This window comes from Amblyomma maculatum, chromosome 3, assembly GCF_055883805.1.
Source record: "Amblyomma maculatum isolate TAMU_Amacu chromosome 3, ASM5588380v1, whole genome shotgun sequence".
NCBI classification, from domain to species: Eukaryota; Metazoa; Arthropoda; class Arachnida; order Ixodida; family Ixodidae; genus Amblyomma; species Amblyomma maculatum.
Window position 1 is genome coordinate 210,159,888 of NC_139346.1, and position 21,603 is coordinate 210,181,490.

The 21,603-nt window shown below is 47.3% G+C and overlaps 1 protein-coding gene across 1 annotated transcript; it reads right to left on the reverse strand.

Moving 5' to 3' along the window:
- Window positions 1-937: 937 nt before the first annotated feature.
- LOC146197600 (pyrethroid hydrolase Ces2a-like) lies at window positions 938-21,182 on the reverse strand. Its single transcript, XM_084597204.1, has 5 exons — window positions 21,120-21,182; window positions 20,602-20,792; window positions 10,060-10,399; window positions 2,039-3,171; window positions 938-1,076 (listed from the first exon to the last, which is right to left on the reverse strand). Exons 1-5 carry the CDS (start codon window positions 21,180-21,182, stop codon window positions 938-940), a joined length of 1,866 nt encoding a protein of 621 aa, XP_084453330.1.
- Between the last annotated feature and the right edge of the window lie 421 nt (window positions 21,183-21,603).

A 21,603-nucleotide genomic window follows, 5' to 3' on the forward strand; every position in this document is an offset into this window, starting at 1 on the left:
ATTTATACAGTCGTCGAAATTTAGCATAAATAGGCGTTTATTTCTTATGCCTCCGCCCTGGCACCTGCACCTCTTACAAAACATGTGTTACCCGTTCGCTTTGGCTGCAGTAATTCGAGCTCTGACGGAGACGAAACTGGAGCAGCATATAACCCATCCCGCACTCCAATGAATTCCAAGTTTCCTAAATGCATAGCTTGTTTCTAAACATTAGCGCACAAAGTGCTCAGTGGGTAACCAGATGTCATGCGGTGAAACAAATCTCGCAGTCAGGGTTGTTGGCATACAGGCTTTAAACCACGGAGTTGTTTAAGGAGATTCAGGTGCTTTGCTTACTGTGGCGAGTAGCATGTCAAAGTCGTACACATTGCAAACTATACCCCATAGTCTCATATACTCATCAATAATATGTAACACGCTACATGAGGACTAGTGCACATGAGGCAGCCAGAACACAGAGCACATTACTTGTCCAAATACGGGCATCACAAAGCAACTAGAGAGTTCAAAGTGATATCCGCCTGAGGACACCGATGAACGTTCCTCCAATTTCCACGTCACGATCGCCAAGCATCTTCTCTGTTGCACTCGACAGGCAGAGCAACCTGCAGGTCTGGCCAAAATGATTTTGCATCCTACTCTTCATTCGCATGCCAGCAATGTTCGAAGCCAGAACAGGCAGGAGTTTGCTGAGTGCAGTTCACTGCGTCTACACATGTGGTCGAGTGAAATATGTTTAACACAAAAATTTGTTGTCCTTAAGTACAATCGCCGCCAGTCGCCTGCGGGGAAACTGTTGATAGCGTTATGATCAAAATAAAAAGCAGCTGCAATTCAATAGAAAATTCAAAAGCACAATGTGAATAGAAGGTAAAAACTTGGCGCTAGCCTTTACATGCTCAGAGGGCGAACACCACTGGCGCTCAAATTAGTGCCACTAGAGCAGCTGCAACCTCTGCGACAGCTGCCGCACCCATCGGCATTGCTCAAAGCGCCACGTGTAGGACAGGTCACGTTTGCTGCCGTCCACGACGAAGACGGCCTTGGCAGTATCGAAGGCCGACCACGGGGCTTCACTGCGAAATATATGTGCATTGATGCATATCAGTTTACTGCTTCTCACTCCACTCAATTCAGTTGCACAGTGCCTGTAATGTAGTACCTAATACAGGTCGCGTTTTTTTGCACCAGGTTATGGGAACGCTTGTGCGTAATTTTTTCTACCTTCATTTTTCAATCTTGCGATTATTATAAGCAGGCCGAGTCAACAAACTTCTGTGGAAATCAAGCGCAATATCACGGAAAGTGAACATAATAAATTTTCCTGACAAATTGAAGGACCGCATTTGTCAGTACTACATGATCGCGCGATAATGACTATTTCATGTTCTTTTTGGTGAATGCGTGTTCATTGCAAGTTCGTTTTTGATTGCCTCGCGTGAGTACACTTTCTCTCGGCAATCTTTTTCAGTGTAACAATCAGAACGGTGCTATATTATATGCTGTTTGTGTTCTTAAACTTGTTTTTCTATGCAACGACGTTTTTAAAATTGGCGATGGTACAGATCTGTATTTCCCCATGTTTGCCTTTTAAATTTTACACTAAGTTTAGACCAACCAAGAGTGTTTTTGTTTTTCGGATGCTGTTGTCGAAACTTTTGAGAAGCAGTGCTCGAGCTGCTTGTGCTTCTGAGCGCCACTTTGATATGGTCGAATAGTAACCAGCACCAAAGGCACACAGTAAACAAGCAGCACCAAAGACATTTTGGCAGTGACAGATACGCTAGGGAAATTTCATGCGACACGCAGCTGACGAATCTCCAGCCAAGCTCAGGTGAGATGTAACTTTACCTGTGCCATTTTCCAGATAATGTATTTCAGAGTGCGAATCGCAGACAGCTTGAGTGTTTCACCGAGGCGAACATCATGTCAGCATTGCCTAGGGAGAAATTCAGGAACCGAAGCATGCACTCTACTGTGCGCCTATGCGATGTGGCAACAGAAATGTCTTTTTTAGACATATTAAGGAAAAACTCACCCGGTTTTTGCGAAAGTGATGATCTCGCTGTAGTTCATCGTCGGTGCAAAAGCTTCGCGCCCGATGTTGGCGTACACGAAAACTTCGCCTTTCTTCGCTGTGGCAGCTGAAGCTAGGTCCACCAGCGGGCAATAGTAAATGGCGTCTGAGAGGAAATCGTGGAAGCCAACATGCCCCGGCCGGCTAAGCGCTTCCTTGGCGTCCTCTGGAAGCTCGTCGTAGATCTCTGGCACACTTCGCATCGTGAAGAAGTGCGTGAGGTGGCCGAGCACGGTCTTGGGGTCCACTCCACTGACGATGCCTTCGGCCTGCGTGACCATTCCTTCGAACATCTTTCGGCCGTCCTCCTTGTTGAATCCGCAGAGGACGCTCACACCTTTCAGCGATCCAATCGGAAGCAGGCTCCACGGGGCCACTGCTTCCTTCGATGGCCTCCCAGACGAGGTACTCTCGTCCAGGCTTGGCACGAAGCGAAGTGGCTTCACCTGTTGGGTAGCGGCGGAGAGCAAAGCGGGGGCGCTCACGTTCCTGAGGCACAGCAGCAAAGCGGCCAGGTCCAGCGTGAAGCCGGCGCACTCGTCCAGATTGTTCGCGAGGGCTCGCATGTTTTCCACGCTGTTACGAGGCAATAGGGAGCCGGCCACCATGCCGTGCAAGATGAGCCGCCTGAAGAATCCTTTCATCCCGAATTTGGGTGACAGCAGGTCTAGCGACAGCAGCACGCCGCCGGACCCGAGCCCCAATGCGACCATGGCGTTGCGATCCCCGTAAAATGCAGCGATGCTGGAGCGGATCCAGTTCAGCGCCGCTATGATGTCTGCGAAACCCACGTTGGCTGGTACGTTCTCTGAGGGCGCTCGCAGAAAACCGAAGACATTGAGCCGGAAGTTGATCGCCACAACGACCGCGTCGAGGGAGGCTATTTCTTCGCACGCGCCTTCGTAGTCGCTTACGTGTCCGCTCTGGAACCAGTCGCAGGACACGACTACCACGACCGTCTTCAGTGCCTCCTCTAGTTGGCATATGAAGGGTGTCCAGATGGAAAGTGTCAAGCAATCTTCAGACATATTTTGCAACGGCTTTACCGAGGGCTGGACGCAGTGGGGCCCGTGCTGTTTGGCGCTGAACGATCCCTTTTGCGCGCCGAACGAATAGCAAGAACAGGTTTCAGTCAAGGGTACAGACGAAGGAGGATATTCAAGATGCGGAAAGCATGAGTCTTGGCTGACATGTAGTTGCTACAATGCAACGAACGAGAATTCAAGTTTCAGACTAAGGGTTACAAGAACAAGAGAGTTGTTAGGCTCTATTGGGGTAAGATGCTTGGAAAATGGGTCCTTGACCTCACTCTCTGTACACAAAACATGCCTTGATATGGCATGCTTCAACCAAAAGTTCTATTCTTAATTAAAATTATCATTTAGTAATAAACATTAGTTGCGTCTTTTCCTGGCTATTTCGACGTTTATCCGCCAGCCAAAAATGCGTTTTCTCTCTCTCGAAAACATCATATATAATCTTCCCACCACCCAATACAAGCTCGGGACGTGTAGAGCAGTTGGGGGCATTTTACTGATGAAATCAGACCAGAGTGGGTGATACCTTGTTTCGTTTCAATTTTACCCCACTAAATTTGTTTGTGGCGTGAGTGGGCTTTCTGCGATTAAAATGCGCTACCCGATCGGTACAGGCCAACATCTACTTCTCCTCAGTATCCCTTTTACGGGCGCTAACACAGCACTGCACACGGCTGTTTTTTTGCACTTAATTTCCATCGCAATGCAGGGCTGCCATAGCCATTTGATCCCGAAACCTTTGGTATCAGGACAGGAGAAAATGAGCGCGACCAAATGAAGAGCTCACGCTGCGTTGTTTCGCGGCATTCGGCTAAGCGCGACCAGTGTGCGGGCTACAGCAGCGGAAATGACCTAGTTCTGTGCATGACTTTCCCATCTCCCTCCCTGCAATGTTGAACAGTGTAGAAAGACCTAAACTTATTCTCAACTTGCATTGGCGATCACGTCACTATTATAAGGCGGAGAGGGAAAAAAATCATCAGTTGTTATATTTTACAACCTTCTCACAGAACATTTATTTGTCTTCGCTGCTATTCGTTGCTCTCTTCCTCTTCCTGTCAGTATTGCTGATTTGAGTCGGCGACTGCATGGTAAAAATGAGCAGAGTTTGTTAGTGCAGTTCAAGAAGCCGAGAATGAACTTAGGACGGAATTCAAGCTCTTGGTTTGGTTTGTTGGGTTTAACGTCCCAAAATGACTTAGACTATTAGAGACGCCGTAGTGAAAGGTTCCGGTAATTTCGACGACCTGGTGTTCTTTACCTTACACTGACATCGCACAGCACACGGATGCCTAGCTTTACGCCGCCATCAAAAAACGGCGGCCGCAGCTGGGATTCGATCCCGCATCCGTGGGCACATATATCGTCGAGCGCACTAACCACTGCACCACCACGGTGGAAAATTCAAGCTCTTTAGTGAAACGTTGGAACGGGATGTCCGAAGCAAGCTGCGGGAAAGAAAAAGTAGTATTTCATTCATCAATGATAAGCACGACGAGTTCGCAACCGAGTTGACAACTGTTAGGAAGAAATCGAGCCTAAGGAAAACTAACGATAAAACCAGGAAGCATTGTGATGAACTGCCTGAGCAGGTACAAAAAATTAGTCAGGACTAACCGACTGCGAAAAGTATACTCGAAACATGAATGTAGAAATAAAAGGCATTCCAGTGGCATCAGGTGAAAACTTGCCGGGTTTAATGGAAAACCGAGATGAGAATGAGCCTATTCTGGTTTCCAACATTAATGTCTGTCACCGGGTACCGATTCCCAGAGATCAGACTGATAAAAGCATAATTCCTGCCGCGGTGGTGATGGGATTAAGATTACCCGATTACTGTGCCGGGGTACCCGGGTTCGATCCGGATCGCCAGCGGCTGCGTTTCAATGGAAGCGAAACGAAGAGGCGTCCGTGCGCTGTGCGATGTCAGTGCACGTTAGAAATCCCCAGGTGGTCGATATTTCTATGCTGCCCTTCACCACTTCACCTCTTTCTGTTTCCACGTTCTATCCCACCTTTCTCCCATCCCTCACGGCGCGGCTTAATCGTTCACAGAACAAGTGTGACAGAGACTAAACCTTTCCTTGCCTGTGAACCAATTATTATTATTATTATTATTATTATTATTATTATTATTATTATTATTATTATTATTATTATTATTATTATTATTATTATTATTATTATTATTATTATTATTATTATTATTATTATTATTATTATTATTATTATTATTATTAAAAACCATCCTCAAATTTACCAAACATGCAAAGAGGGGTGCTCTGCTTGAAAAAAGTGTAGGAAAAGACGGCTAACTTGCGAGGACCTTTGTTTTGATGATAAAACAGCCTTCCTTGTGCACAAGCATTTGTGGCCAGAAAAGAAACGCTTGCTTGGACGAGCCATGCGAAGGAAACGTGAAGTAGTGAAGGAAACGTGGGTGATGGGTGGTCAGATTTACGTTCAGAAATCTTAGCAGCGAGGTTGTAAAGATTTCACGTAATCACGATATAGCCAAAATGTCATAAAGTCATGTACTGCCACCAATGCCTTCGCCCTTCAAACCTCTGTTAATTTTCTAGCACTAATACTTTCAGTATTCTGTATATCAACTGTCGTTCAGTAAATAACAAAACAGATGAACTACATTTGTTATTTGACTCATTCATCTCGTCTTTTAATGTAGTAATACTTACCGAAACTTGATACGATATCTCAAATTATTTTGTACTTGATTCCTATTCTCATTTTGCTGTTCATACGTAGAGGCGTTTCAATCCAAGTACTTTATCCTCCGCCCACTGTAGAGATAACCCATTTTACTGCAGCAGCAGCAGACTATGAGATGCTCACATTAGAAAGTGACAGATGTGTGTTTTGCGTATTGTGTAGGCCCCTTGACGATGAATTTAAAAAATGTATTCGTGTCCTTTAATCTCCTTTCGATCATGTGTAGATGAATCAGCAATTTTTGTACATATAGGATGATATGAACATTGGCATGCAGTCCGAATCCAAGATGTAGAGCGACGCCAATGAGCTGTTCGATTCATTCGGGTCTGTAAATCACTATCACTGTAACAACACGTGTAACCTGTTTAACATCTTCATCTCTTTATATACTTATCATTAATGCCGACAACATGTGTATACATGCTGGAACCATGATGTCAGACTTAGGTGACCAATTACCCGTATTTGCTTTTTTCCCATGTAAAAACACCCTAAGCAATACTGAACTGGGCCGCTCATATAAACAACCGGCGCATTGACCCTAGATATCTTTCGTAGAGCGATTCTGTACCCAAACTTCAGAGATATTCTAGTACTAACAGATGCGAATGCCACATACGATGCTTTTGATTCAAAGGTACAAACTCATTTATACTGAATGCATTCCAGAAATATATATCCAGAAACTCAAAAAAAAAAAAAAAAACTTGGACAACTCTCCTGATTTTCTAAATAAAATTAGCACTAGAAAAAAACTATGACAAAATTATAAAACCTAGGGATGTCTCCAAGCTACTCACTTACAAACGCTACCGTAATCGACTTAACCGTGAGCCTAAAACAAAAAAACAAGTATATTTACAGTGCCTTTTCGAATGCGTTCGGTCAAAGGCCTGATGTGAGCTGGAAAAAAAAAAACTGGCTTAAATTATGGACAATCGTCCGACAACCCTTGGGCTTTCGTTAGTGCTTAACTATAGAGTAGTCTCAGGTGAAGATCTTCCCAACGCGTTCAATACCTACTTTATAAACGTCACAAGCAACCTATGAACTTCGCCCGATTTACGTAATCGATACATCCTCCGCATACCTAGTATAAGTGAATCCTTGTTGATGTACCCCACAAATGACGGTAAAGTGCAGATTACAAATAAAGCACGGCTCCAGATAAAGATAGTTTTCAAATGAAACCATTTCGTTATACAATTGATTTGATGGTCCCCAATTATCACTCACATCTACAATCTTTCTCTCAGTTCCCGAAGATTCCCTGAGCAAATGCAAATTGCCAAAGTCGTTGATGTACACAAAAATGGGACCGTCTCAGATATAGGGAATTACAGGCCAATTTCTATTCTGCCTGTACTCTCTAAAGGTCTTGAGAGGATTATTTACAAAAAGATAAATAAATTCCCCACGAAAAATTCTGTGCTGCCAGACTGCCAGTTAGGTTTCAGGGAAAACAGCTACACTGAAATGAACCTAATAAATTAAAAATAAAATTTATTGAAGCATTTGACGGAAGGCTTCTTGGTCTTGGAATATATATAAATTTTAGCAAAACGTTCGACTTAATCAGTCATGATCACCTACTGAAAAGTTAAACCAGTACGGCATTAGGGGTGCCAACCTCTGTTTCCTACAGCCCTTCTTGAATCATCGCGAACAGTAAGTCTTTCATAACAATGCTTTGTCAGCCACCGCAGCGATCATTCCCGGCGTTCCACAAGGCAGCATTCGTGGATCCTTTTATTCTTGCTGAATATCATTGATTTATTTTCCCTTCCCGTTTCGGTACATCTGATTGCCTTTGCCGTTGACGTAACAAGAATGAAAATCACGTCATGGCATCTGGAAATTAATTTATGAATGTTTCAGTCATAAGCTAATTCCTTAAAAGCAAAAATAAAACAAAAGGCATAATGTTTCATATCAGAAATAAGCAAATTGAACGTGATGAAATACTTTTATGTGGCGAGAGTGAAATGAAACGAGTCTTACCTATAGGGTGTCTAGGCTAAACTTGCTCAGCAAAATATTGAAAATGGTTACCGCGCAAAAGCGGGCAATAAGACTGATTGAAAACGTTCAATGGCGCTAACACACAAAAAATCTTTTCACATAGTTTCGTATTATGAAGACTATGACCTTCTATCCCTTTCGGCTGTTATGTTTGTATGAAAAGCTGTATCTAATACTAACACTTTCTCCAAATGCTTAGTATGATCCATTACATTCCATCTTTTAACAAAGGTAAAAAACAGCTTTGGTCATTATCGTTTTTTCGCCTAAATTATTATACCCAATCAGTATCTTAAACTTGACTATACTCTCTTCACGACAGAAATATAATACTCGACGATACTGCCAAGAGGTCCCTAATATCAGTCCTGCATTTTATTGAGCAGGAAAATTAATCGTCTATCGCGGCAATAAGTTCTGCTTCTTCGAATTGTTTCAGCTTTTTTAACTGTGTGTGCTCATTTCCTTTTTCTCGCGCTGTGCCTTCTCCTGAAACTGTGGGCACAATGGGCCTCCAAGCAGAATATTGCCGCGTTTCCCGTTATGTACTCTATCGAAATTGTATACTGCGAGAGAAATAAATAATTTTCAATTTCACGATGTCAGCTATCGTGTTGCGATAATTAGGAGTGGTATCATTCATGGGATATACTTAAAATTTATTGTTTAAAATTTATTGTTTAATTTTGGCATTGTGATTATAGCAACATTGTTTTAGCAACATTCTGTTAGCCATTGTTAAAAGTGGTAGCCATCATAGGATTTACTTAAAATGTATCGTTTAAAACTTATTGCTTAATTTTGGCATCATGATAGTAGTAGCATTATTTTAGCCTTTAGAAAATATTTAGCCCTAGGCTATTACAGACCTCACAAATGTTTTTATTTCTTCGTAATCACGTTTGGCGGATATATTAAGTTTTCAGATGCTTCATTTACATTTTGCTCTCTACATCAAGCTTTGGAGGTTTAACTAGATTTCTCTCAGTAACTATAAATATTTTCTGTCGCATCATAGCCTTGGTCGCTGTTTGCTCATAAACCTGTGAAGAAAGCTTTGCACAGATGTCAGGCAGTGACTTCTGCATGTGGATGAGTAAAATTCTTAACCTAAATTATATTGCTACTTTGATGACTGCATATTACTTTCATGGGCTGGAAAATTTTATTGCATGGAGGAGTTAAAACATAATAACTGTCTAGTTTTTTGGTTTGGTTGGTTTGGTTTGTGGGGTTTAACGTCCCAAAGTGACTCAGGCTATGAGAGACGCCGTAGTGGAGGACTCCGAAAATTTCGACCACCCGGGGTTCTTTAACGTGCACTGACATCGCACAGCACACGGGCGCCTTGCTTTTCGCCTCCATCGAAAAGCGGCCGCCGAGGCCGGGATTCGATCCCGCGTCCTTTGGGAACAGTAGTCGAGCGCCGTAACTACTGCGCCACCTCGGCTTAAATGGATTAATACTAGTCGAGATATTATAAATATGATTGTTTCTGCTAATTAAAAATTTATGGACTTTAAACACAGTAGGTTTTGAAAGAAAGGTTGATGAATGATAAACAAAAAACAGACATATATACTTCACAAATCTTTCGGTCTACTTTAGGCCGTGATGCGAGCTGCACATTCCAAAGATTGCTTGAAAACGTCATATCCACAGCTCTAAGTGCAACCCGCGGCGGTGGTTAAGTGTTTAAGGCGCTCGGCTACTGAGCCAGAGTACCCGGGATCGAACCCACCGAGGCGGTCGCATTTCAGTGGCACTAAGAAAGAAAAGGCGCCGCTGTGCTGTGCAATGTGAGGGCGCCTTAAAGATCCCCGAGTGGTCGAAAATAATCTGGAGCTCTACACCGATGAAACGTCTCATATCCAAGTGGCTTCGCTGCGTTAAATTTCACGTCCCACCGCTCTTACGACCATTCTACCGGCAGTTTTCGAAGTCAATTTTCAAAGTTTTCCTTGCATCACAGACGCAAGCGCAAAATCATTGCCATGATTTATCTTTAAGCTTCATACGTTCGCAAGGTGAATGTTAGCCGGATTAAGAAACAACGCTTCAGTCCCCCTTTAACTTTGAGTTAGGAGCTGATGTGCACACATCAGTGCAATATATTCAATACTTGCTTCAGCGATACCGCTTTATTTGAATTCTAGCTAATTATCGTAAGAGATGCAAAAAGTAAATTACAGGCATGTCAAACGGCTCGGAGTAATTGAAGCGGCGGCTTCCGGCTGTTGAAGTTCCGTACGGGATGCCGAAAAAGTGCCGCACCGTCTTTTTGCCCGAGCCGCGTTTCGCCGAGCGACCCTTGGCGCCCACGATCTCGGCGCCGCTGATCCACACGCTCAGCTGTTCCCGAGGGGCGCAACCGTAAATAGCTAGTTCAGAGCTGCTATCGTCGAATTCCACGCTTCCGTTGGGAGATTTGCTCTCCGGACTCTTGGGGAGGGGCCACATGAAGATTATGGCCAGCACGGTGATCACCACCACGAGTACAGCGGAGACGCCGATGGTCACCAGGTGAGTCCTGCGCCCAAAAGCAGTGAAACTCGTTACGCGAGAGAGCACACAGCTCGCTCGGCCGAAAAATTTTCCGAGATAACTGTAGAAATGTGCACTCAAGAAATGCTTAAGCCTAAACGTAGCTGTGTTGTCCGCGAGATGTGTCAGCGGGATTCCGCGGGCAATAGATAGTGGGCCCTTCCTTTCCTGTAAACCACTTAATTATCTCTAAATAATGACCTAATCAACCCACACCAACCATTTTGTCATTTGAACATCTTTTCTTGATGCTCTAATCGATGTCATCTTTCTTTTTCGATATAGACACTAGTTCCACTTCCGCGAGTAACAGATACTGAGCCTTTCCTTTCCTGTAAACCACTCAACTAGCTACGTTTCGATGGAGGTGAAACGAAGAGGCGCCCGTGTGCTGTCCGATGTCAGTTGTTGTTGTTGAGGCTGTAGGAAGAGAAAGACTGATTTATTTATAGGAAGGGAAAGGCACGGTAACTGTCTCACTTGTTTTCTGTGGACACCGTAACCGCGCCGTAAGGGAAGGGGAAAAAGGTGGGAGGGAAAGTAAAAAGAGAGAAAGGTAAAGAAAATGCACGGGCCTGCTACTGGCTTTTTAGCTCAGCCACCTCCGCTGCCTCGTGCAGACAGAAGAGAAAACAGAGAAGAAAGAAAAATAAGAGGGACAGAAGGACGCGCGCCGCAACAACAGCCGTCGTCCACCACCGAAGCAGTGGCGGGTGCAATGACGGCCTACAACAGATGAAAATCAGTGGCTGGCTAGCCCCCGCCGCAAGCGGCGTTGACCTACCGTCCCAGCCCCGTAGGGCCAGAAACTGCCACCCTTCACCACCTCCTTTTTTTTCGTTAAAGGTCCCCAGATGATCGAAATTACTTCAGTTCCCTCCACTATGGCGCCTCTTTCACTCTTTCCACTTTCACTCCCATCTTTCTCCCTTCCTTTACGGCGCGATTGCGGTGTCAATGGAACAATTGTTCATACTTAACCAGCCAAAAGACGAGACACAGCAAAGAGGAGGACAGGACAAGGCTGGACTATCAACTGAATGTTTAATGATAGCCTTCATTGTAAGGAATTGGATCTACTAGAAAAGTCGTTAGTTAGGCCTTGACTTTGAATTGGCTTTGAATTTTCGTCTTCATCTTCCTCCCATTGTCTTGCCATTCCACTGGTTGGGTTGCGCGCGAGCTTTTCGTTTTCTTCAGATCATTAAACATTCAGTTGATAGTCCAGCCTTGTCCTGTCCTCCTCTTTGCTGTGTCTCGTCTTTTGGCTGGTTAAGTATGAACCTATACCAACTTGCCCAGTCGTCAACCTTGTGGAACAATTGTGACAGACATAGCGCCTTTCCGTTCCTGTGAGCCATTTATTACTGTTTTTGCCTATAACTAATTACCTAATGAATTCACATCAATCATTACATCACTTGCAAACCTTTCCTTGACCATTTTTTTTCGATATACTAACTAGCTCGTCTTTTACAGCGTCGACAAAATCGCGAGGAAGGAAGGAATGGAAGAAAAAACTTTATTTAGCCCTATAATATTTTGGCAATTTTTTGGGACGTCTTCAGAGATGTCTGCTTGTTGCATCCACAAGAGTCTTCTCCGTCGACCTCGTCCACTTCTACACAATAGTCGGTTGCCCTCAGTCCAGGGCTCCGCTAGTTACTGCCGCCCGTTGAGCTCGCTGTACCAGACCTTGCTGGTCTTCGCAGCGGTCGCTGGACAGCAGTCTCTCCTAAAACCCCTCAATAAACTAAAAGTAGCGCCATCTTTTCTCTCCTCCTCCGGCGGCGCCGCTCCTCCTCTCGCATTTCGACCGTGGCTCCACCTACGGGGTGCGCGACTAGCGCGCGTTCTCCGGAGCAGGCGCCCTTCACAGCCGTCTCGAACAGCGCCGCGCGCGCGCCGATCGAGCCGGCCGTGCGCCGGGTCTCACCAGAGCCTTGCATTTTGTTGCAATGTATTCAGGTTAAAATGTTACTCACTGCTGAAACATAATTACCAAATGTTGACAGGGATTTCCCGCCAGAATAGTTTCAGCTGTGAGTGTCATACACCACATATACGCGATTTCGGCGTTCGTTCAACTCGCCGTCATCTCCGTGTGTCCGTAGTTCGTCACATTTGGCCACTCAGCGGAATGCTTTATAAAAATTGTAACTAGGCGGCGGACAGGAACAATTTTGGAACAGTCTGTGTATGGAGGCGGCGGAAGCTGCAGTCTGTGTGGAGTCTTTGCAGCTTTGATTGACTTGTGAGCTACCGGTAAACTTGGGGAGGGAGGTAGCAGTTATTTTTTTTATATTTGGCGTTGAGACGGTGCCGTGTTCAGCTGCCATGGTGTGTCACCATACGTACACGATTTTGGCGACGATTTAACTCGCCTTCACCTCCTTGAGTCCGCCAGCCGTTGACAAAACTGCGCAACATGCTAAAAAAAAATTAACTAGGCTGCGGAAGCTGCAGTCTGTGTGGTTTCTTTGCAGGTTGGACTGAATTGTAAGCTACCGTGAAACTTGAGAAGCGTGGTAGCAGTTTTGTTTTTATATTTTGCGCTGAAACGGTTCCGTTTTCAACTGTCAGTGCGTGACACCATTTGTACGCGATGTCTGCGTTGGTTGAACTCGCCTTCACCCTTAATACCCTTTAAAACTCATCTGTGTGTGATTATGTGCGTATGAAAGTTAACTTTTCTTAAGGACACAGGGTTGATCAATACCCTTTAAAACTCATCTGTGTGTGCTTATGTGCGTGTGAAAGTGTGCGACACCGATTCTCTTTTTATTCTCATTTATTTCCCCTTCCCCTCCCACAATCTGTCACCCTCATCCCTCAACCCTCATCAGGAGTAGCATGCTAGGCTTACCACCAGGCAGACATCTCCTGTTGCCATTAAAATATATATCTCTATCTCGCCTTCACCACCGTGCTTCTATCAGCCGCCGGCCAAAGAGCGCAACTTGCTTGAAAAAAAATTAAATAGCCAGCGGGAACGATTTAGTAGCAGTCCGCGTGGCAGCAAAACACACGGCGATATGTGCCGCGCGCGCGCCGCCCGCCTCGCTGGAGAGGAGGAAGCTGCACGCCCAGCAAAAAAAAAAAAAAAGCGCGCGCGCGCACGTGACGGCGCTCGGCCAATGAGAGGGTCGAACGACGAAGGAGAGCGCAGGAGAGGAGGCGGGCGGCAAATTTCACATATTGGCGCTACTTTTAGTTTATTGAGGGGCTTTAGTCTCTCCCATTGGTCCGCACTCGGGTTTCGAATTTTGGGGACCACGCCTATATTCTGACAGGCCCATGTGGTGTGATATAGTGTGGGTTTTTCATCGCACCACGGACATCTGTCCGCGTATAATGATAGGGTGCATTTTGTTTAGTATGTGTAGGTTTGGGTGCGAACCCGTCTGTACACTCTTAACCTCGTTCCACATAGGTTCCAATTATAAGTGGAACTTTCAAAAAAGTTCCGCTTAATAAGTGGAACTTTTTTTAAAGTTCCACTTATAAGCGGAACTTATGTGGAACCAGATTAAGAGTGGAATTGTCTCCAAATGACAGCTTCCTCTCTGTTGAGATAACTGTGCGGTGGGGAATATCGCATTCTTCTGCCTCTATAGTTTTCTAGTATGGCCGAGTATGTCTTGGGTGCTGGGAAAAGTTCCGCGGACTCGTCGGATGCTCGGAAAGTAGTGTATGCTCGAGCTATCCTGTCGGCCTCTTGGTTCCCTGCCACCCCCATGTGCCCTCGTACCCACATATTGTGTGTCTGGTCTTATTTTCTTCGTCGTTTTTAATTGTCACTCGCTTCGAGGAGTATACGGAGCGCGTGACGACCTATCCTACCATTCATGTAATTTCGACAGGCTGTTTGAGAGTCCATGAGTATCGTTAGCGACCGCCCGGTTCTATAGCCCTCTGCCACCGCTAGAGCGACGGCTACTTGCTCGGCCTCTGCTACTGTGCAGTGTCGGATAGAGGCGCTGGTCACTTCGCGTAGAGACGAACCGACCACCGTGGCCACTGCAATTTTGTTGTCTCCTCCTCTCGAGGACGCGTCTGCATACATCGTCATGTCTTGAGGAGCGTATGTTTTCTGAATGAATTCGGCCCTTGCCTCACTTCTACATTGGTGGAGATTAGGGTACATGTTTCTCGGTATTGGAACCACCTTGAGGGACGTGCGAAGTTCGTCGGGTATTGTTTCCGTCCTCGCTATTTCTCTCATCTGCTCGCGGTATCCGAGTCTCTAAGAGCGCCCTTCATATCCAGTTCGTTGTCTGCATCAGCCTGAATTTTTGCGACTCAAGCTGCGCCTCGCGTAGCTCGTCGAAGGTATTTTGCAATCCGAGCGCCATGAGTTTTTCTGTCGACGTGTTGCGCAGTAGTCGGAGCGCTGTCTTATACGCTTTACGTATAGCAGGGCATCCGTTTGTTGTATTAGGCTCTTGTTGGGGCACTGGTAGGGTAGGCTGTACATAATTCGGCTCACTACTAGATTTCCAACTAGTTTTAGTGTATCCTCTTCGCGCATGCCATGCCGCCTGTTGGTGATGCGGGTGATCATGCGTGTCACTTGTAGCGTAGTTGCTTTGAGCATGGTAAAAGTGTGACTACTGCGTTGGTTGGATTGAACCCACATACCGAATATTCTTATTGTTGTCTTTTCCGGGATGGGCTTTCCTTCCATGTAGATGTTAAATTTCAGGTCCTCACTGGTTGAGATGGTCCGGTTTTGTTTGCCTTTCCACGCTCGAAGCAGTTCCGATTTCTTGCTCGAGCATGCGAGTCCTCTTTCTCCGAGATATCTGTACACAGGAAGCCGCTTTCTGTAGTTTTTCTTCCTTCTCCCTGAGAGAACCGGTGTTCGTCCAGACTGCTATGTCTTCTGCATACATGGCGTGCCTAATGCCTTCGATCTTCTCTAGTTTTCGTGTTAGACCTATCATAGTTATATTGAAGAGGATAGGTGAGATGACTGACCATTGGGGTGTTCCTTTATTTGGCGCGTGAATTTTTGTCGATCGAAGGTCTTCTGTGCCGATGGTGGCAGTTCTATCTGACAGGAAGCCTTTGACGTTCCCGTGGATTCTACGTCCGCAGTCCAAGTCGTCTAGGCCTGTATGGATCGCTTCGTGACTGACGTTATCGAATGCTCCTTTGATGTCGAGGGCCATTATGACATTTTCAGCCGTTCGGGGTACGTTGCGGAGCACATCTTGCATTTGCAGGAGCACATCCGGCGTCGACAGTTTTGGTCTGAAGCCGAACATGGTATGGGGTACACGGTGATTATCTTCCTACATAGCCAAACAATGCTTATGCATTAAAAACCGTCCCCGTACCCTAGTTTCGGCTCGGCAGTTTTGGGAGTTGGGCTTGTTCGGAACATGGTAGCAAAAATAGAGGCCACTAGTTGCACCAACTGCCTTGCGTAGAGGGGGGGGGGGGTTAAAACATTCATTAACCTATAAATTGATGGTTACAGAGAGGTGGCTGGGTTAGAGAAAGATTGGCCTCCTCCCCTCACAATGCTAAGTGGAGCCCTATTCCGGGGCCCCATTGGCAAGCAACGCCGCCCGCGTTCGTTAACCAATTCCTTTTGAGCCTCGAGGTCTTCACAGCCGAGCAGGGCCGCCTCTCAGTCCTCTCTTGTTGGATTGGGGTTGGGACGAATGGATGGGTTTGATTGGCACGCCCAGACCATGTGGAACGTGTCAGCCACCTCCCCACAGTACTGCCACGCATGATAAAATGATGTGTTGAAATGTTTAAGTACCGCCGGGCACAGTACGGTATTAGTGAATATTTTGATGAGGAGGCGCTCGTCAGCGCGATCCAGTCCCTTACAAGGGGCCGGTTAGCGCCTCTGCTCCTCCTTGTAGTAATCGGTAATATCCTTGGATGTAAGGACCAGATTGGCTGTTTGGGAGTAGGCTTCTAAGGACAGGGAGATAGCCCGGGAAGAGAGTGCGCGGGTGACCTGATCGACCTATTCGTTTCCCTTGATACTCTGATGACCGGGCGCCCAAATGAAGTTAAGCAGAGTTGGGTCTGTGTCGGCAGCTACATTGCAGCATACGCCGGGCAAGCGGGGGTGGGGCTGGTGAAAAGCTTTATGCAATGTTGGGAGCCTCAAGTGATTACATTCTAATGACGGGTCGGCTCTTGGCCACGTGTTGTGGCCGGAACTGGTGCTTCCCAGCGATTCCCAAAGCCCAGTTCGTCTGCCGCTTTTGAACGACCGGGTCCGAGCTGGACACCACAGCCTCCCATCGCTCGAGGTCGGAGGGTTGTCAAGTGGCTGGTGGGCGAAATTTTGAGCATTTGGTCATAATGTGTTCAAAATCGGCTTTAGCTGCCCCACACGGGGTGCGCTGTGGCGAGAGCAGTCCTGGATGGATCAAAGCTAAGAAAGCACGGGACGGAAATGTACGGAACTGAAGCTGGCGCCACGTGACCTGTTGTAGCTTAGACAGATATTTATGAGGAGGAGGGTAGATGGTTCGTTGATCACGATAATGGAGAGAGATTTCGTGATAAGATACCATGCGCTTGCGAGCATCTCTCCAGGATCTCCCCAGGCGGTGGCAGTCCCTGCTTGGCTGACGTATCCTCGAGCAAAAGAGTGAGCTGCTGCGTTTCCTGAGTGACCCGTATGAGCGGGCACTCATATTAATTGAATAGGGTGTCCGGGGGGGGGGGGGGGGGGGGGTTGAGGCGAGGAACCGGAAGGTTGGGCCAGAGATCTGACCACGGGTGAAGTTCTGCGCGGCGGATGATGTGTTTCGACTTGGAATACTGAGATTCAGAGCGATGGCAATCTCCTCCTCGTGTGTTGTGCTGTAAGCCTTGAAAGTTAGCCCGTTAACTGTGTTCGTGTTGCATGCGACTGCAGCGGTATACCCTCCCCCCCCCCCCCCCCCCCTCTTATGTGGGCCGGCAACGTCCACGCAATACACGTGTTGTTGGTGACCATAGTATCGCTCCAACGCTTCCGCCCGATATGGTCTTCTTTGGACATGTTGCGGGGAAGGGGTCAGACCCGGAGGGCGCGTCTCGATAGTTCTGGCCCTATCACCCATTCCTCATAGTGGTATTTGTGTTTGCTGTGTAGCCGGTCCAAGAGGCGGCGACCGGACGTCGTATGTGTAACACGCGTGTATTGGTTGAGCAAGGGGGCTTCTCGATGCTCCCGGAAGCTGTTCACCACACCAAGGGTCAGAAGTTTCTGGTTGGACGTGCTGACCGGAAGGTCGAGAGCCCTCTTGATAACTTTCCGGTGACGACCTCCAATTGGTCACCATCGTGTTTGCGCAGGTATACAAGTAGAGGATCGAGTAGAAGATTCTGCTCGTTACGAAAGCATGGGCAAGCCGCAGCGCATCCTTGCTTCGTAATACGCCCCACTTGTTAGAGACCCAGCGGACAATACGGTTCACCTGGTCTCGCACCGTGCGAGCTTTGGCTAGGGTGGTGTCGGCCCTGCGTTGATGGTGTATAAAGAGGCTAAGGACGCGGATCTCTTTGGCTTCCTGAATCTTTCCCGAGGGGAGATTGATGCGAAGCTGAGTTGTGTCTCGAGGGGAGGGGCGTATGTACACAAATTCAGATTTAGCTGGAGCGCTCTGGAGTCTGCAGTAGGTCGCGTATCATCGTCTACGGTCGCCGCTGCTTGCAGACAGGACTCCGTGTGGTCCAGATTACCTTGCATGGCCCAGGTTGTGTTATTATCAGCGTAAAGTGCGTGATGTGTCCCGGGAAGAGAATTTGGAGGGAAGATGAAGCATGACCAAATTGAAACCGAGGGGGAGACAAAACCGCGCCTTTGGTGTTCCCCTCGAGCCATGGCCCGTGTCGCGCATCTTGTATGCGTATGTATCCTTGGCAGTCCGTAAGGAATTCGCTTACGCAATTTAATGTTTTGTGGCCATAGTTGGTCTGACTGAGATGGTCGATGATTAATTCAGGCTTGACTTTGTCGAATGTGCCTTTAACATCTAAGGCCAGGACCACTTGTCTTTATGGGGGGACATTCGACAGGGTCTAAGATGTCGTGGTGGGAGCTGCAGAAATATATCCTGTGCTAATTTTTGAGGGCGAAAACCGAACATGGTGTCCGCGTTTCGAGAAATTCGGAGAGTCTGTCAAGCACCATTGCTCTACCAGCTTGCCGACACAAGACAGGAGGTAGATGGCACAAAGGTTGTCCACATCAATACGTTTGCCAGCCTTCGGGATGAAGGTCGCGAGAGCCGACTTCCAGTCGAGAGAGAGAGAGTAGTGTCTCCGTCCCAAATACTATCGATGTACTTGAGGAGCACGGCATAGGCTGCGTCGGGAAGGTTGGATAAAAGCTTGACAGTAACCTGGTTGCCCCCAGGTGCAGTGCCGCGCTTCATCTTGCTTAAGGCCGCCCCGAGGTCGTGGAGCTGGAACGGAGTGTTCAGCTCCATGTTCTCTGCCTGCATATGAGTAGGCAGCCGGCCAGGTGTCCTTGGTGGTACCAGAAAAACATTGAAGGACTCTGGTGGTACATAAGTATCGGTCCCTGAGCGTGTGGGCTAGCTGTGTTGTCGTTCCTGCAAAGTTGTGCATGACCTTATGTAAGTGGCGTTAGGTTTCCGTGCGTGTTTCTGTTGAATCGATGATCGCGCTGAACAGGCGCCATGTATTGTGGCCAGACATCTGGCTCGCAGCCGTGTTGCATCTGTCCACCCAGTTATTGTCGGCTAGCTGAGCAGCCTATTCCGTGGCTTGATGTGTGAGTTCGAGGATACGCTGCTTGAGGCGTCTCTTACGTTTCTGTTTTTTAATCTTTTGGTGAGGCTGCGGCGAGCCTCCCAAAGATGTAGGAACGTTTGTTTGCATTTTCATGAGCTGTATCTGCCTTTCGTGCTGTTCCAGTGCAGACATAGGTGATTTGTACCTGGTGTCATATTCGACTGGAGGCGGTCTAAGTTAGACAGGTATGTGTGGAAAGCTGCCCAGTTCGGAATACAAGTTTGTGTTTGTGGGCGTTTTTGCGGACGCATGCATATGAATGTGTTGATTACACAGTGGTCACTACCGAGAGTTTCCTCAGTGTGCGCCCAGTCGGCATGGTATATGTTGCGTGAAAATGTGAAGTCAGGGCAAGTGTCTCGTTGAATCGAATTTAATGCGTGTGTTGGGTTGGCGGATGGAGGGTGAGTTCAAGTGTGGAAACAATTGTTCCGCAAGCTTCCGCCTACGTGCGTCCTCCCGGGGGTACCGCTGAGCTTGCTCGGAGCATTAGGATCACCGGCAATCAGAAGGAGCTCCCTTCCCACCAACTGCATAACTTGCATGAAAGTTTCGCTGAACGTTATCCCCTTTTCTATTGAACGCTGCGCTGATCACGCTCCCTAAAAAGCTTGACGTCATGCATGCACGGTATTAAACACACCCTACACGCTGATGACGTCACGATTTGGACGAGTGAGTGATCAGACGGATAAATCGAGGAAGCCCTACAAGAGGCGGCGGACGTCGTAGACGCCCACGCCCGTTGGGCAGGACTAGAATGCTCCCCACAGAAGTCGGAACTGTTGGTCATCCGTAATAACGAACGGGCTTGTAAAACAAAGCCGAACAAGATACATCTACAAATCCATGGAAACAAAATACCGGAGGTAGAAACGATACGGGTGCTTGGGATCTTTATACAATCCAGCAGGTGCAACAAGGCAACGCTGGAAATGTTGACCTCGATCCAACAGACCATACGGCTAATTAAGCGCGTGGCGACTAGTCGATAAGGTATGGGAGAGCGCGATGCATGTCGGCTCGTTCAGGCTTTTGTCCTCAGTCGGCTCGTGTATGCCACCCCCTACCTGGACTTCAAAAAGGCCGATAGTGAAAAATTGAATTGCCTGATAAGGCAGGCATACAAAGCAGCTTTCGGTCTCCCCAGAAACACGTCCACCGCGAGACTTCTGTCGCTAGGGGTCCACAACACCCTCGAAGAGCTCATTAAGACACCATTGATATCGCAAGAGCAGCGGCTCTGGCAGACGGAGGTGGGGCTGTGTATCCTGAGAGGCTTAAGTATAAGGGGCAATGACCCTTCAACTGCATCATCGTGGCGGGGCAATGCCTGCCTCTCTTTCCGTACGTTGTATAATTGGTTTTAATTAGTTCACAATAGAACATCATAATTGCTATGCTCACCCCGTGGTTCCACGGTAAGTGGGTACAGCCTGCTCTTGCGATGTGACTGCTCCCTCGCGCTCAGGTGTGCCCCCGCGAGGCGTTGGAACTCGGCGTTCCGACCGCCGTGTTCCTGTGGTCGAGAAGCTTGCCACGACGAAGCCAGTCTTCTTGTGCTCGTCACTTTCCACTGTCCCGGTGTCGAACTTCAGCTGCGGCGCGAGAGTAGGGCCCAGTCAAACGAGGGTTAAGACTAGTTTGCGCCAGTACGTCAGGCTAGTCACGGAAGTCTACATATAGGCACAAATCGGCACACTCGTCAGGAATCACGGGCAGAGCTAGAGTGGCCGGCTTAGCGCAGTAATCAGCTAAGGGTTTTACGTGTGCGGTTTACCCCTTAGCAAGACACATTTGTCACGACCACTGATTTGCTTATGCAGCGCAACACGAGAGCTTTGTCATCACTAAGTCACAACGCGCGCTTCCCACGTGCAGTTATCCCCCCTTTTTTCCAGAGTTGTCATCGTGAAGTACGTCACCTTTCCACGGTAGTCATTCGGAGGGCTGTCACCCTGGTAACGTTCCTCAAGGTGCGCATTCATTCTCCCACGCCTCTGGGTTACTTCCCCTGACCGTCACCTTCTGGTCTATTCCCCTCTCCGCTTGTAAGAAAGAGGAGGATTTGTGTCTTCCTACCTTGCCACTTGTAAGCCTTGGCATGTGGTTTATGCGTAACTGAATTGCAATTTTAATTCATTTCAATTCGTTAATTGGCTCTATTCTTACCGCGGTCGTAGTTAATTTCAGGTTGGAATGCAAGGCCATGCATGGCTACACACCAATCATGTGACAGCTCTCTCTGAAAAATGCAGCCTCTGAATTTAGAAGGTTAACATTCCAAAAAGTGCATGTGCGATCGATCTACTATGTAGGCCTAATGTTCCTAAAAAGACATCCGTAAATGAACCATATGGCTCTGGGGTATAACAGCAGAGATACGTAGCCCACCTTATACAGAAAGAC

Coding starts and splice junctions, on each gene's coding strand:
- LOC146197600 (XM_084597204.1), bottom strand. CDS start 21,182: ATGAATGCGCACCTTGAGGAACGTTACCAGGGTGACAGCCCTCCGAAT. Junction 3,172..10,059: donor CCGAGCCGTTTGACATGCCT/GTAATTTACTTT, acceptor GGCGCGCAAAAG/GGATCGTTCAGCGCCAAACA. Junction 1,077..2,038: donor ATCACTTTCGCAAAAACCGG/GTGAGTTTTTCC, acceptor TATATTTCGCAG/TGAAGCCCCGTGGTCGGCCT.